At 40.7% G+C, this 15709-nt stretch overlaps 1 protein-coding gene across 1 annotated transcript in view; it reads left to right on the top strand.

Annotated features, from left to right (window-relative positions):
• Positions 1-15709, top strand: part of LOC135511435 (growth hormone-releasing hormone receptor-like) — a 58919-nt gene that overhangs the window by 19845 nt on the left and 23365 nt on the right. The window contains exons 4-7 of the mRNA XM_064932942.1: positions 962-1118; positions 3519-3626; positions 5534-5631; positions 8497-8594. Coding sequence (XP_064789014.1) covers positions 962-1118; positions 3519-3626; positions 5534-5631; positions 8497-8594 — 461 coding nt within the window. The remainder of the gene's footprint in view (positions 1-961; positions 1119-3518; positions 3627-5533; positions 5632-8496; positions 8595-15709) is intronic.

The raw sequence follows: 15709 nt of genomic DNA, 5'->3' as shown, positions 1-15709 counted from the left end.
TAGTGAATTGCATACAAGTGTATCTTCATCACCTCATGTGCTCTGCACAACAGAGACTCACTGATAGATATTGAAGGCTATGGACTCGCCAGCTCCTGCTTTCTCCCGTTGTGCTATTTACAAACAAACGTGACAGGCTCAACTGTTCGGGGGAACTACGGTAAGTTTCATAATGTAAAATAATGTGACATATGACTTGAATAACGCAATCCACTTTTTTTCCTAATGTATTGCACAGGTTGACTGCAGGTATTAACCTCTTAAAAAGTAGCTGCAAATATTCAAATGTATTGAAAAACCTCAAAGAAATGATGACATTGAAAAACCATCCTGTTGCTTCTCCGAAATACCCCTGTATACGGTATTTATACATTTTCACTGGCAAATAGGCCTACAAGGAATCTCAACGTATCTCGACTAAGTTGATTGCGCGTGGTGGTCTGTGCGCTGCATAGTACTGTACCTTCCACAAATTCCTTTGCTTGACAACAAGACAGATACGCTGGTTTTACAGAGTTACAAATGTACTATTTATATGTTGGGGCGGCTGTAGAAAACCCTACTCCCTCAGCCTGTCTTGGAGACAGAAACTTTGTGACACCAGGTTGCATCAAGTAGATTACCATCCCCCAGATCCTGACTCTTGTCTTTCAGTAGAGGGCAGTTCATACCTCTGTTGCTAGGCATGTTGCTAGGGGGCCTGATGGAACTCTCGCCTGACTATAGTCACGTAACACCCATTTAGCCAATCAGGCCTAGCCTGGGTAGGTGGGTTGCTGGAGGGAGACTTGAGTGTTCTTCCATACACTTATGGTGAGAATTATTCATTTTTTTCTACATGGTTTACATTTTTGTTCCAATAGTAGTCGTCGTCCCCCCCCCTCTCTCTCTTTCACTGTTTCTCTCTTGCTCTCTGTTTGTCTGCCTGTCTCTGACCCCCCCCTCGCCCCTTTCTCGCCAGGTTCTGTCGAGTCTGCACCCAGACTGCGAGTACATCTTTCAGCTGGAGAGGGAGGAGCGGCGATGTCTTCGATACATTGCAGAGCAGAACCACAGTACAGTTGAAAACAGTACAGTACTTTTCAACTTCGATGCATCGCAGAACCACAGTATGCTAGGTATCCGTGACATTATCCTCCTAGAATCACCCATTACGCTTTCTCACTCCAGTTTATGGCTCATAGATTAGATCTCGAGTATAGATTGTTATAATATGATATATGTTCACATCTAAACGTGAGAGTCCGCCATTGAATAAATGGTTTGCAGAGAATCATTTGCGGAAAGGACAGATTCAGAGGGGAAAACTATCGTAGTGGAAAAGTAATACATGCATTATGATTCATCAAAAGAGAGGACATAAGATACAGTTGAAGTCCGAAGTTTACATACACTGAGGTTGGAGTCATTAAAATTTGTTTTTCTACCACTCCATGCATTTCTTCAAACAAACTATAGTTTTGGTAAGTCGGTTAGGACATCTACTTTGTGCATGACACAAGTCATTTTTCCAACAATCGTTTACAGACAGATTATTTCACTTATCATTCACTATATCACAATTTCAGTGGGTCAGAAGTTTAGAAACACTATATACACTGACTGTGCCTTTATAACAGCTTGAAAAATTCCAGAGAATGATGTCATGGCTTTAGAAGCTTCTGATAGACTATTGACATAATTTGAGTCAATTGGAGGTGTACCTGTGGATGTATTTCAAGGCCTACCTTCAAACTCAGTGCCTCTTTGCTTGACATCATGGGAAAACCAAAAGAAATCAGCCAAGACCTCAGAAAAACAATTGTAGACCTCCACAAGTCTGGTTCATCCTTGGGAGCCATTTCCAAATGCCTGAAGGTAACACGTTCACCTGTACAAACAATAGTACGCAAGTATAAACATCATGGGACCACGCAGCCGTCATACAGCTCAGGAAGGAGATGTGTTCTGTCTCCTAGAGATGAACTTACTTTGGTACAAAAAAAGTGCAAATCAATCCCAGAACAACAGCAAAGGACCTTGTGAAGATTCTGGAGGAAACAGGTACAAAGGTATCTATTACCACAGTAAAACGCGTCCTATATCGACATAACTTGAAAGGCCGCTCAGCAAGGAAGAAGTCACTGCTCCAAAACCGCCATAAAAAAGCCAGACTACGGTTTGCAACTGCACATGGAGGAATGTCCTCTGGTCTGAAGAAATAAAATAGAACTGTTTGGCCATAATGACCATTGTTATGTTTGGAGGAAAAGGGGGAGGCTTGCAAGCCGAAGAACACCATCCCAACAGTGAAGCACAGGGGTGGCAGCATCATTTGTGGGGGTGCTTTGCTGCAGGAGGGACTGGTGCACTTCACAAAATAGATGGTATCATGAGGCCAGAAAATTACGTGGATATATTGAAGCCACATCTCAAGACATCAGTCAGGAAGTTAAAGCTTGGTCGCAAATGGGTCTTCCAAATGGACAATGACCCAAAGCATACTTCTAAAGTTGTGGCAAAATGGCTTAAGGACAACAAAGTCAAGGTTTTGGAGTGGCCATCACAAAGCCCTGACCTCAAACCTATAGAACATTTGTTGGGATGAACTGAAAAAGTGTGTCTGAGCAAGGAGGCCTACAAACCTGACTCAGTTACACCAGCTCTGTCAGGAGGAATGGGCCAAAATTCACCCGACTTATTGTGGGGAAGCTTGTGAAAGGCTAGCCGAAATGTTTGACCCAAGTTAAACAATTTAAAGGCAATGCTACCAAATACTAATTGAGTGTATATAAACTTCTGACCCACTTGGAATGTGATAAAGAAATAAAAGCTGAAATAAATCATTCTCTGTTCTATTATTCTGACATTTCACATTCTTAAAATAAAGTGGTGATCCTAACTGACCTAAAACAGTGATTTTTTACTTGAATTAAATGTTAGGAATTGTGAAAAACTGAGCTTAAATGTATTTGGCTAAGGTGTATGTAAACTTCTGACTTCTTCAACTGTATGTATGTAATTTATAGCAAGATTCAATTCTTGGTATTGTGTTTAGGTTTCGATTATGTACACTGAAACAAATCCTGTTGTTTTTACAGTAACTTATTGGCAGCCAGTACAAAGATACAGTATGATACAGTAAATTCCCGAAGGAACTTTGGTTTTACATTACGTCGCTGTCGCAAGATGTTGGGGACACCTTAATTGGGGAGGATGGGCTCGTGGGAATGGCTGGAGCGGAATAAGTGGAATTGTATCATACTTTGAACACATGGTTTCCATGTGTGTTGATGACATTCTCCACTCAGCAGCCACCACTGATCACTGTACATTTACAGTAATGTACTGCTAAACCAAAGTTGCTTTGGAATTCATGGTAACATACTGTACCTTTTCTTACAGAAATGTACAGGTAACTGAGTAGACCACACATCACCTTTATCTCTGTCTCTCTCATCTGTGTCTCTTTCGCGCTCTATCCTTCCCTCTCTGGCTCTGTCTCTCTCCCTCTCTTATTCTCACTCTCTCTCCTGAAGGTTGTCTAGCGTTCTGGGACTCTGTGGTGTGTTGGCCATATGCTGTGGTTGGGGAGACATTCCACATGGCCTGCCCTGCTGTCTTCTCTCTTTTTGGGAATAACACAGGTGCAGTTGACATTTGTCACAGTAAAGGGCAGGGGGAACGTGTGTGTGTGGGTGGAGATACCATGATGTACTGTATAAAGTATACATACAGTGCCTTGCGAAAGTATTCGGCTCCCTTGAACTTTGCGAGCTTTTGCCACATTTCAGGCTTCAAACATAAAGATATAAAACTGTATTTTTTTGTGAAGAATCAACAACAAGTGGGACACAATCATGAAGTGGAACGACATTTATTGGATATTTCAAACTTTTTTAACAAATCAAAAACTGAAAAATTGGGCGTGCAAAATTATTTAGCCCCTTTACTTTCAGTGCAGCAAACTCTCTCCAGAAGTTCAGTGAGGATCTCTGAATGATCCAATGTTGACCTAAATGGCTAATGATGATATATACAATCCACCTGTGTGTAATCAAGTCTCCGTATAAATGCACCTGCACTGTGATAGTCTCAGAGGTCCGTTAAAAGCGCAGAGAGCATCATGAAGAACAAGGAACACACCAGGCAGGTCCGAGATACTATTGTGAAGAAGTTTAAAGCCGGATTTGGATACAAAAAGATTTCCCAAGCTTTAAACATCCCAAGGAGCACTGTGCAAGCGATAATATTGAAATGGAAGGAGTATCAGACCACTGCAACTCTACCAAGACCTGGCCGTCCCTCTAAACTTTCAGCTCATACAAGGAGAAGACTGATCAGAGATGCAGCCAAGAGGCCCATGATCACTCTGGATGAACTGCAGAGATCTACAGCTGAGGTGGGAGACTCTGTCCATAGGACAACAATCAGTCGTATATTGCACAAATCTGGCCTTTATGGAAGAGTGGCAAGAAGAAAGCCATTTCTTAAAGATATCCATAAAAAGTGTTGTTTAAAGTTTGCCACAAGCTACCTGGGAGCCACACCAAACATGTGGAAGAAGGTGCTCTGGTCAGATGAAACCAATATTGAACTTTTTGGCAACAATGCAAAACGTTGTGTTTGGCATAAAAGCAACACAGCTCGTCAACCACAACACACCATCCCCACTGTCAAACATGGTGGTGGCAGCATCATGGTTTGGGCCTGATTTTCTTCAGCAGGGACAGGGAAGATGGTTAAAATTGATGGGAAGATGGATGGAGCCAAATACAGGACCATTCTGGAAGAAAACCTGATGGAGTCTGCAAAAGACCTGAGACTGGGACGGAGATTTGTCTTCCAACATGACAATGATCCAAAACATAAAGCAAAATCTACAATGGAATGGTTCAAAAATAAACATATCCAGGTGTTAGAATGGCCAAGTCAAAGTCCAGACCTGAATCCAATCGAGAATCTGTGGAAAGAACTGAAAACTGCTGTTCACAAATGCTCTCCATCCAACCTCACTGAGCTCGAGCTGTTTTGCAAGGAGGAATCGGAAAAAATGTCAGTCTCTCGATGTGCAAAACTGATAGAGACATACCCCAAGCGACTTACAGCTGTAATCGCAGCAAAAGGTGGCGCTACAAAGTATTAATTTAAGGGGGCTGAATAATTTTGCACGCCCAATTTTTCAGTTTTTGATTTGTTAAATAAGTTTGAAATATCCAATAAATGTCGTTCCACTTCATGATTGTGTCCCACTTGTTGTTGATTCTTCACAAAAAAATACAGTTTTATATCTTTATGTTTGAAGCCTGAAATGTGGCAAAAGGTCGCAAAGTTCAAGGGGGCCGAATACTTTCGCAAGGCACTGTATAATATACAATGACGTACAGGTACTATGTTATGCTTTACTCCTTTACAGTAATTCTCTCTCTGTCCATTTTCCACTGGCTTCCAATCCCTGTCAGTCGCAGTGACTGACAGCCCGTAGTCCAGCCCCTCATAGTGCTTTTGTTTCTCATCACAGGTGACTCCTAACCTTTGACCTCTACCCCAGCAGGGTTAGTCAGCCGAAACTGCACTAGCAACGGATGGTCTCAACCCTTCCCCCCGTACCACATAGCCTGTAGTGTGGATGACAACATTCACATTCCAGAGGTGAGAGAGAGAAGGGTCATGTGATAAGGTCAGGGGGTCATCATGAGCATCTGCAGTGTACTGTTTTTACTAACAATAGCTTTACAGCTGTTGTCTGTCAATGCAATCGACTGAACTGAAGCTGTATCAATGTGTTTTGACAGTATTTGGTTTGAAACAATGCCAAATGCATCTTGATCTGAAATAATTCATAGGAGCATGCTAGAACATTTTACCCATAGTCATGGACTACAATCTCCCTAGCTTGATTCCTACTAAGGGAAGTGAGCCCTGACTTGGGTTGCAAAGTTACCGGTAATTTAGCAAAGTTACTGGAATCTTCAGTAATTTAGGCAATGAACAGAAAATCTATAGCAGTCTATTGTAACTTTGGTAATTTATACTTGAATAACTTAAAATAGAATTCATGTTTTTGTAGATATACCATATGGTTTAAGAGAAAATAGCCTAATTAATGAAAAAAAAGCATTGAATCAACAATGGAATGATTTGGATTTTTATTTTATTTTAACCTCTGCAACTCATGATGCCAAAACAGTCACAACAAATACATATTGACATAGTAAAATAAGTAAAAGTGTGTAAATAAAAATAGAAAGGATATTTCATACTGAAACTCTCATACTAAAACACCAATGGTATTCACTAAGTTGATGGTTTATATGTAGGATAATTATTTATGTTTTATATTTGACATGTGATTATGGACAGACAGAGGGCCAGAGATAATGACACCACAGCGGTGATAATCTGAAGCACCCAACAGGGCGACTAGATATGTTGTGATAGATTACATAAAATCCTTGAAAGTTACCAAAATTCTGGTAGTTTACTGGTAAACTTAAAAAGTTTCCAGTAATATACACTCCCTTTGCAACCTTAGTCCTGACTTAATTTGGTCCTTGGAGGAAATGGATAGACATTTGAGTGTTTTATAAATGATATTAGTGGACAGGATTGAAAGTTTGGACACCAGAAAAGCAATCAACAATCATCTTTTGCACACAGTTGAATTGAAAAATGCTACATTTTACCTTATGAAATTGCTTCCTGCTGTTGGGGAGTCTGTTGATGGGCAGACTTACATTCGTCTGTACTGTAAAATCTATGTTGGAATCAAGTGCAATTATGGCACACATAAAAACAAATGAAGGGGTTGTTGGCGGATGGTTGAGTATCCCTTGTTAAATTTATATATTAGCTTTCTCACTACTGATTGAGTAGTCAATTTAAGTGAAATATACCCGTGTCATTTCAGCGACCGACTGATAACGATTTGGAGAGTCTATTCATATGTAATTGTCTCTCGTTTGTATATATTTATTGGAATTTGATTTCAACGGAATGTAATGACCATGTAATTTCAATTTTGGAAGGATTTAGTTATTTGGAACAATAACGATTTGGAGAGTCTATCCATATCTAAATGTCACTCAATTGGGTAGAATTTTATAGCTTAGTAATAAATACATTTCTATCCTTTTTTAAAGAGTGAGGATGGATATTTAGTTGTATTTTGTTTGTCTAGTGGATCATTCTTGTAAACCAGATTAGAGGATTTGGCTTGGATTTTTGTATCTTCACATGATCAGTACCACGGTTGAAAGCTCAACCATGTTCCATGAAGACACGATGTGATTGGCAACCATGAATAGCCTAGTTTTCGTTCGGTAGACATGAGCGGATTATGTTATGACGAATCACTTGTATGAGTCATGAATAATAATATGATTAAGAGACAGTTAGCAGGGTTTACATGTCTCAGAGAAGGACTACTGATCTAGAATCAGGTCCGCCTGTCCATACAATCATGTTCATTATGATCTAAAAGGCAGAATTGATCCTAGATCAGCACTTATACTATGAGAGGCTCCATGAATACAAGTTATGAGGCCTCCTTTACAAATGTTTTGTTCATGTCACACTACATATCTGAGTGCACAATTTCTGAAAAGGATACGAACGTCTCAAAATATTGAGATTTTTAAACATGATGCATCACATTTGCATGCCCGCTATCAGTAAGATCCATCCTAATACTGTGTGTGCTTGAACAAGCATTATAACTCTTCCTCCATTCACCTTTTATGGTGACAATAACTCCCTTTAGTTGCGGTATAATTTGAAACTATTGGATTTAGGCCATAGTAATATTTAAACGAAAGAGCAATGGCACATTTGATCAAATGGTTTTGGAGATGTTGGCAGAATGTTTTAATCTTGTGCAACAACTTCTACTGTATTTGGCAAAGGACTGTGACAGTTTCTGAAAGAAAAAACTATGGACAATTGTTATGGACAATTAAATGAGAGATGCGCATGTTAATTTGTTATATGGGTACTTCGGGAATATGAACCCATCAAAGCCAGAAAAGGTGAGAAAAGTATTCTGCAGTGGTTATGAAAACAAAAGATAAAGGAAATAGATTTTACAAGTCTAGTTCTTTTAACTCCAAAAATAAAACGCATTTTTGCATTTCTTACTAACGGTAAACACCTGCATTTTGTTTTCCCGTTTTTTAAATCTTTCTTTCTCTATAAGCCTGTCATCATATCCCCCATTTGCACAAAATATTTACTTGACTGCTTGCCATATAATACCTAGACCACAAGAAAATGTGCGTACACAAGCTCTACAGTTTGTGTGGAGGTAAGGACAAGTTAAGTTTTTTTATAAATGCCAACTTTTGCAGGAAACTGGGCCCATATTTACAGTCAAAGTTGTAATGCTGGTATAGGATCAGTTTGGCCTTTTAGTTCATAATGAATAACGTTTATATGGATAGCGCACACGGTCAGACCTGATCCTAGATCAGCACTGCTCCTCTGAAACTGTCTACTTCTCTGTATGTGAAATCCATGCAGGAGTCATACTTTGCCACGGTGAAGCTGATCTACTCCATTGGCTACGGTACATCCCTGTTCTTCCTGTCCATCGCCGTGGTGATTCTGCTGCTCTTCAGGTAGGTGGAGGTCAAAGGTTGTAACCTGGAGGTCAAAGGTTGTAACCTGGTGTACCAGGTATTTGATTTGTTGATTAATTCATTGATTGATTGGGATGAAGAATGGCTGGAACAGTTCCAGATTCCACATGATTTTCCATGGTCCACCCACAGAAATTACAGTTGAAGTCGGAAGTTTACATACAGTTTAATCCTAGTAAAAAGATCCCTGTCTTAAATCAGGTAGGATCACCACTTTATTTTAAGAATGTGAAATGTCAGAATAATAGTAGAGAGAATGATTTATTTCAGCTTTTATTTCTTTCATCACATTCCCAGTGGGTCAGAGGTTTACATACACTCAATCAGTATTTGGTAACATTTCCTTTAAATTGTTTAACTTGGGTCAAACGTTTTGGGTAGCCTTCCACAAGCTTCCCCACAATAAGATGGGTAAATTTTGGCCCATTCCTCCTGACAGAGCTGGTGTAACTGAGTCAGGTTTGTAGGCCTCCTTGCTCGCACACGCTTTTTCAGTTCTGCCCACCTATTTTCTATAGGATTGAGGTCAGGGCTTTCTGATGACCCCTCTAATACCTTGACTTTGTTGTCCTTAAGTCATTTTGGCACAATTTTGGAAGTATGCTTGGGGTCATTGTCCATTTGGAAGACCCATTTGTGACCAAGCTTTAACTTCCTGACTGATGTCTTGAGACATTGCTTCAATATATCCACGTAATTTTCCTGCCTCATGATGCCATCTATTTTGTGAAGAGCACCCGTCCCTCCTGTAGCAAAGTACCACCACAATATGATGCTTCCACCCCCGTGCTTCACGGTTGGGATGGTATTCTTCAGCTTGCAAGCCTCCCCCTTTTTCCTCCAAACAGAACGATGGTCATTATGGCAAAAAAGTTATATTTTTATTTCATCAGACCAGAGGACATTTCTCCAAAAAGTACGATCTTTGTCCCCATGTGCAGTTGTGAACCGTAGTCTGCCTTTTTTTATGGTGGTTTTGGAGCAGTGGCTTCTTCCTTGCTGAGCGGCCTTTCAGGTTATGCCGATCTAGGACTCGTTTTACTGTGGATATAGATACTTTTGTACCTGTTTACTTCAGAATTTTCGCAAGGTCCTGTGCTGTTGTTCTGCGATTGATTTGCACTTTTTGCACCAAAGTATGTTCATCTGTAGGAGGGCTGCTAGGAGACAGAACGTGTCTCCTTCCTGAGCGGTATGACGGCTGCGTGGTCCCATGGTGTTTATACGTGCGCACTATTGTTTGTACAGATGAATGTCGTACCTTCAGGCGTTTGAAAATTGCTCCCAAGGATGAACGATACTTGTGGAGGTCTACAATTGTTTTTCTGAGGTCTTGGCTGATTTCTTTTGATTTTCCCATGATGTCCAGCAGAGGCACTGAGTTTGAAGGTCGGCCTTGAAATACATCCACAGGTACACCTCCAATTGACTCAAATTATGTCAATTAGCCTATCAGAAGCTTCTAAAGCCATGACATGATTTTCTGGAATTTTCCAAGCTGTTTAAAGGCACAGTCAACCTAGTGTATGTAAACTTCTGACCCACTGAAATTGTGATACAGTGAATTATAATTGAAATCATCTGTCTGTAAGCAATTGTTGGAAAAATGACTTGTCATGCACAAAGTAGATGTCCTAACTGACTTGCCAAAACTATACTTTGTTAACAAGAAATGTGTGGAATGGTTGAACAACAAGTTTTAATGACTCCAACCTAAGTGTGTGTAAACTTCTGACTGCAACTGTATATTAGTCAAATGAAAGCTTTCTCAATATAACTTGGACTTACAGAAGTAGAGATGTGATCAGATCCTTATAAGGGGGATTAAAGACCAATGAGAACTAGAGGTAACCAACACTTAGTTGGTTACCTTTAACACTTAGAAAACCTATAGTTTGCTGTTCTGCAGCTCTGTGCTGTATTCTGTCCATTTCACCATAGGGGTGAAGCCTAGGACCCCTGTCACTAATGAGGGACAATGGAACTCTATTTCTCCCCGCTACACCTATGTTGGTTTCAGACGATCCTGTTGAGAGAATGTCTAGCACGCTTTCCTCCCTCATCTTCTCTCCCTCCTCTCATCTCTCCTCCTCTCCTCCCTCCCTCCTCTCCTCCCTCCCTCCTCTCATCTCTCCTCCCTCCTCTCCCTCCAGACATTTTTTTGCAGTCTAATCTAATCAAACATGTGGGCACTCTGAAAGGACAAATCCATAGATTGAGATTTGCTGTCTCTCTCGCTCTGGCTCTCTCTCTCTCTGCCTCGTACCAAATGAAAGGGAGTCTCTTTAATAAATTAAGGTAAAAGAGAGACTGGTGTTTTGCATCGTACAGTTATGACTAGGGTTGCAAAGTTACCAGAATCTGCAGTCATTTTGGTAATTAACAAACAATCGATGGCAATCTATAGTTACTTGTTGGTAATTTATACTTGAATAACTTTAAAAATGTATTCATATATAGTATGTCTTTTTTATTTCTGGGTCCATATTGTTTAAATAAAATTAAAAAGGATATTTCATACTGAAACCATCATATTAAATACCAATGGTATTCACTAAATGTATGGTTTATATTTAGGATAATGTTTTACAGCTGTGTCATTCTATATTGAATTTATTTTAAATATCGCCCTATTTTGAAGAACAAACGAATCACACCTGACAAAGCCAATGAACACTGTGCCTCACCGGAAGCCCTGTTTTACACAGGTGATTAACCTGAGATACGGATTAATTCCTTCAATTCAGTACCTCTTCACCCGAGACCAGAACTGGCGGCACAGGCCGAACAGGTGTTGTACCTTGTTTCGGCCCTTCAGGGAACAGTAGTTAGTCATAACTTCGTTCCCTTTCAGCTCTGTACAACACCGCAAAGGGTACATGACATCACGCCACAAGACGACCCCAGCAGACACCAACCAAAATGGCCCATGGCAGACCACCCAGAGTTGCAACTGGACAGGAAAACCTGCAGTATTGTTTAATCTGCTGCCCCAGCCATAAACACACTGTGGGCAGCAGGCTACACTGGGGGTAGTGACATCCAAGCAATCAAACCTCATAAAAATGTGTGGTGATGCCCAACTCGCCAAAAATATCTCTGCCCAAGATGCCACCAGACCCCTGGTGGAGTGGGCGCCTACTAGTGGTGAGCGGGTCAGCTGTTTGTTCCGCCCGCAATTGCTAATAAGCAATCCACGACCGTCTGACGATATGTGATAAAATTAAAATCTGAGGCAATTTATGCTTAATCTGGCATTGTGGTCCGGAGGCTCAGTATGGAAGGTGTAACTCACTTTCGAAGCCTCCGGAGACTTGTGGCAGGCCAAATCGAGCTCTGTACCTCATCGCCTTAAACCACCCACATTTTGTAACAATGCGGAGGGCTCTGTGTAGCTCCGCATTGACATGATTGGTTGACGGTAGTTGGGGGCAGGAGGTCCTGAAACCTACTTACTTGACTTCTTCCTTCACAACAGTTCTGCTCTGTTCAGAGAAGCGCAAGAAGTATGAATGTTCTTCCTTCTGCAGAGGCCACAACACATGAAATGCTGTATGGATTGACCATGCAGGCTAATAAATGATTTTTTGACAGGGTGTGCAGGATATATTTTGTGGGATTTAGATATGTTTCTGCTTATAAATTCAGACATTTTGGTAGGCTATTTGTTAGTCAACTCGTCTATAATTAGATACATGCAGCTTCACTTCTGTCATATGTTGTCCTCGAAGACTAAATTAACCCTTGCTCACTAGAATGCCATAAATTGATGCTTTAATCTAGTTGACATTGGTAAAGTTTTCTCTGTCATCCCTGCTTCTTTTTTCATGGCGCAATTTAGGGACCGGGAAGATCTCTCCCCCCAAACACTTGTGAAATATTTTTTCTGTGAAAACGACCCAACATGTTTCTGATAAGATTTCAGTTTGGCTTTGATGCATATTTTGTGGGGCTGAAATACTAACAGCTTTTATGTTGCTGAGATGTGTCTAACTGAGCATTATCATTCTCTAAAGCAGGTCCGGAGTAATGCAGGGGCTTACCGGGGCAATGCAGAGGCTTAACGGGGCTGAAGCCCATTGTATGTATTTTATATGTCATATGGTGGGAAAAGTACCCAATTTTCATACTTTAGTAAAGATACCTTCATAGAATAACTTCATAGCATGTAATCTGCGTAATCCCGCCCCCAAAATAATTTATCGTAATGTTGAATACTCAATGTTGAATACTCAAAAAAAAATATTGCTGAGGTGTAGTCACTTTTGAGGACATAAGCTCAAGTACACAGTACAAATATGCTAAAAAATATGAAAATATAAAAAAATGTAATTGATGTATTGTGCTACGATGTAACGATTTTGCAGGCATGTGCTTCGTCAGTGGCTGTGATGTAGGGTTCAGCCAGGAGTTGATGGACAGTCGGAAGAGCAAATGAAATGTTTGGAGGGACATCCCAGCTTCAAGTGGTTTCAGATTTCACATCCTACAGGCTCAAAAAATGATTAGTGCGTACAGTGGCTTGCGAAAGTATTCACCCCCCTTGGCATTTTTCATATTTTGTTGCCTTACAACCTGGAATTAAAATTGAAATTTTTGAGGGTTTGTAACATTTGATTTACACAACATGCCTACCACTTTAAAGATGCAAAATATTTTTTCTTGTGGAAAAAAAACAAGAAATAAGTAAAAGAAAAACTTGAGTGTGCATAACTATTCACCCCCCAAGTCAATACTTTGTAGAGCCACCGTTTGCAGAAATTACAGCTGCAAGTCTCTTGGGGTATGTCTCAATAAGCTTGGCACATCTGGGATATTTGCCCATTCTTAGGGAAAAAAATGCTCCAGCTCCATCAAGTTGGATGGGTTCCACTGGTGTACAGCAATCTTTAAGTCATACCACAGATTCCCAATTGGATTTGAGGTCTGGGCTTTGACTAAGCCATTCCAAGACATTTAAATGTTTCCCCTTAAACCACTCGAGTGTTGCTTTAGCAGTATTCTTAGGGCCATTGCCCTGCTGGAAGGTGAACCTCCGTCTCAGTCTAAAATCTCTGGAAGACTGAAACAGGTTTCCCTCAAGAATATTCCTGTATTTAGCGCCAGCCATCATTCCTTCAATTCTGACCAGTTTCCCAGTCCCTGCCGATGGAAAAACAGCTGCCACCACCATGCTTCACTGTGGTGATAGTGTTCTCGGGGTGATGAGCGGTGTTGGGTTTGCGCCAGACATAGCATTTTCCTTGATGGCCAAAAAGCTCAATTTTAGTCTCATCTGACCCAGAGTACCTTCTTCCACATGTTTGGGGAGTCTCCCATATGCCTTTTGGTAAACACCAAACGTGTTTGCTTATTTTTTTCTTTAAACTGTGGAGTGTACGGCTTAAAGTGGTCCTATGGACAGATACTCCAATCTCCGCTGTGGAGCTTTGCAGCTCCTTCAGCGTTATCTTTGATATCTTTGTTGCCTCTCTGATTAATGCCCTCCTTGCCTGGTCCGTGAGTTTTGGTGGGCGGCCCTCCCTTGGCAGGTTTATTGTAGTGCCATATTCTTTCCATTTTTTAGTAGTGGATTTAATGGTGCTCCGTGGGATAATATTTTTTTATAACCCAACCCTGATCCGTACTTCTCCACAACTTTGTCCCTGACCTGTTTGGAGAGCTAATTGGTCTTCATGGTGCCGCTTGCTTGGTGGTGCTCCTTGCTTAGTGGTGTTGCAGGCTTCACTTCACCAATTTGGACTATTTTGTATATGTCCATTACATGAACCCCCCCCCCAAAAAAATTATTCAATTACAGGTTGTAATGCAACAAAATAGGAAAAACACCAAGAGGGATGAATACTTTTGCAAGGCACTGTATATGTATGAATCTGTTATGTCACTTTTTTGTTCTTCAATCTGACAGTAAATTGGTGATATAATCGATTTATATACTTCTGGGCAGCATGCACACCATATACATATGAAATATAACATTGTCCAGGCTTGACGTAGATTCAGGTGAATACATTTGGAATGCTGAGCCACTGGCTGCACAAGGTGGTAGTGTGCTAGTGGGTTTCTTTTGACAATGAAGCACCCTACTACAGCCATATAGTTTGGAACCGAGAAGACCTATAGACGGGAGTAGGCAAGAAGGAGTCGGCCGATGGTGGCTAAAGTAATGTCTAGTTGGTCAGAAAAGTATGGTAAGTTACCGAGTGAGTGTCTTTGATAACTGCCTAGTTGGTTAGCTAGCTAGCTGCGTTTTACACTTAGTTCATTATCTAGCTAGCTAACTACAGTACCAGTCAAAAGTTTAGACACACCTACTCATTCCAGGGTTTTTCATTATTTTTACTGTTTTATATATTGTAGAATAATAGTGAAGACATTAAAACTATGAAATAACACATATGGAATCATGAAGTAACCAAAAAAAGTGTTAAACAAATGAAAATATATTTTATATTTCCAAGTAGCCAACTTTTGCGTTGATGACAACTTTGTTTGAATATCTGATCCTGCTAACAAATGTTCCCTGTGTGTGGAAATCCTAAAAACACCTCTGCTTAAGTGTTGCCTATACCACATCGCAAATTATAAAGAGGCTTTTTCTTCAACAGTAAATTTACTATGCATTGAATTGCATCTGGGTGCACAGATTTGTTTACAGAAAATGACGGTGTGCCGGGAAGTGGGGTTTGGTAATTCCTGACTGTTGCTGTCATATGCCAGAGCCAGATTAGCAAAACAGACAAGAAGTTGGTCACTCCTGGTCCACTCAATGTACATACATAATGCTTGTACCAGACAGACTGAACATGGGAAACCATCTCCATCGACTCTGCTTCCACCAGCCAATTGTCCAGGTAGTCCAATATCCTGATTCTGAATTTGTAGACCTTGTTTAGGGCATGCAGGTCCAAAATGGGATGCAAAGTCCTACCCCTTTTGGGAACCAGAAAATACCGGTTGTACCAGCGGTCTTGGGCATCTGACATAGAAACCACTTGGATTACCTGCTTCTGGAGAAGGGAAGAAATCTCTCCCAAAACGGGCGCTGAGGCCTCAGGAACAGTCAAAGTAATGATGTCGTAAAATCGCGAGGG

The sequence above is a fragment of the Oncorhynchus masou genome, chromosome 24, assembly GCF_036934945.1.
Source record: "Oncorhynchus masou masou isolate Uvic2021 chromosome 24, UVic_Omas_1.1, whole genome shotgun sequence".
Lineage (NCBI taxonomy): Eukaryota > Metazoa > Chordata > Actinopteri > Salmoniformes > Salmonidae > Oncorhynchus > Oncorhynchus masou.
The sequence above is the reverse complement of the archived record's forward strand: the minus strand, read 5'-3'. Positions and strand labels throughout refer to the sequence as shown.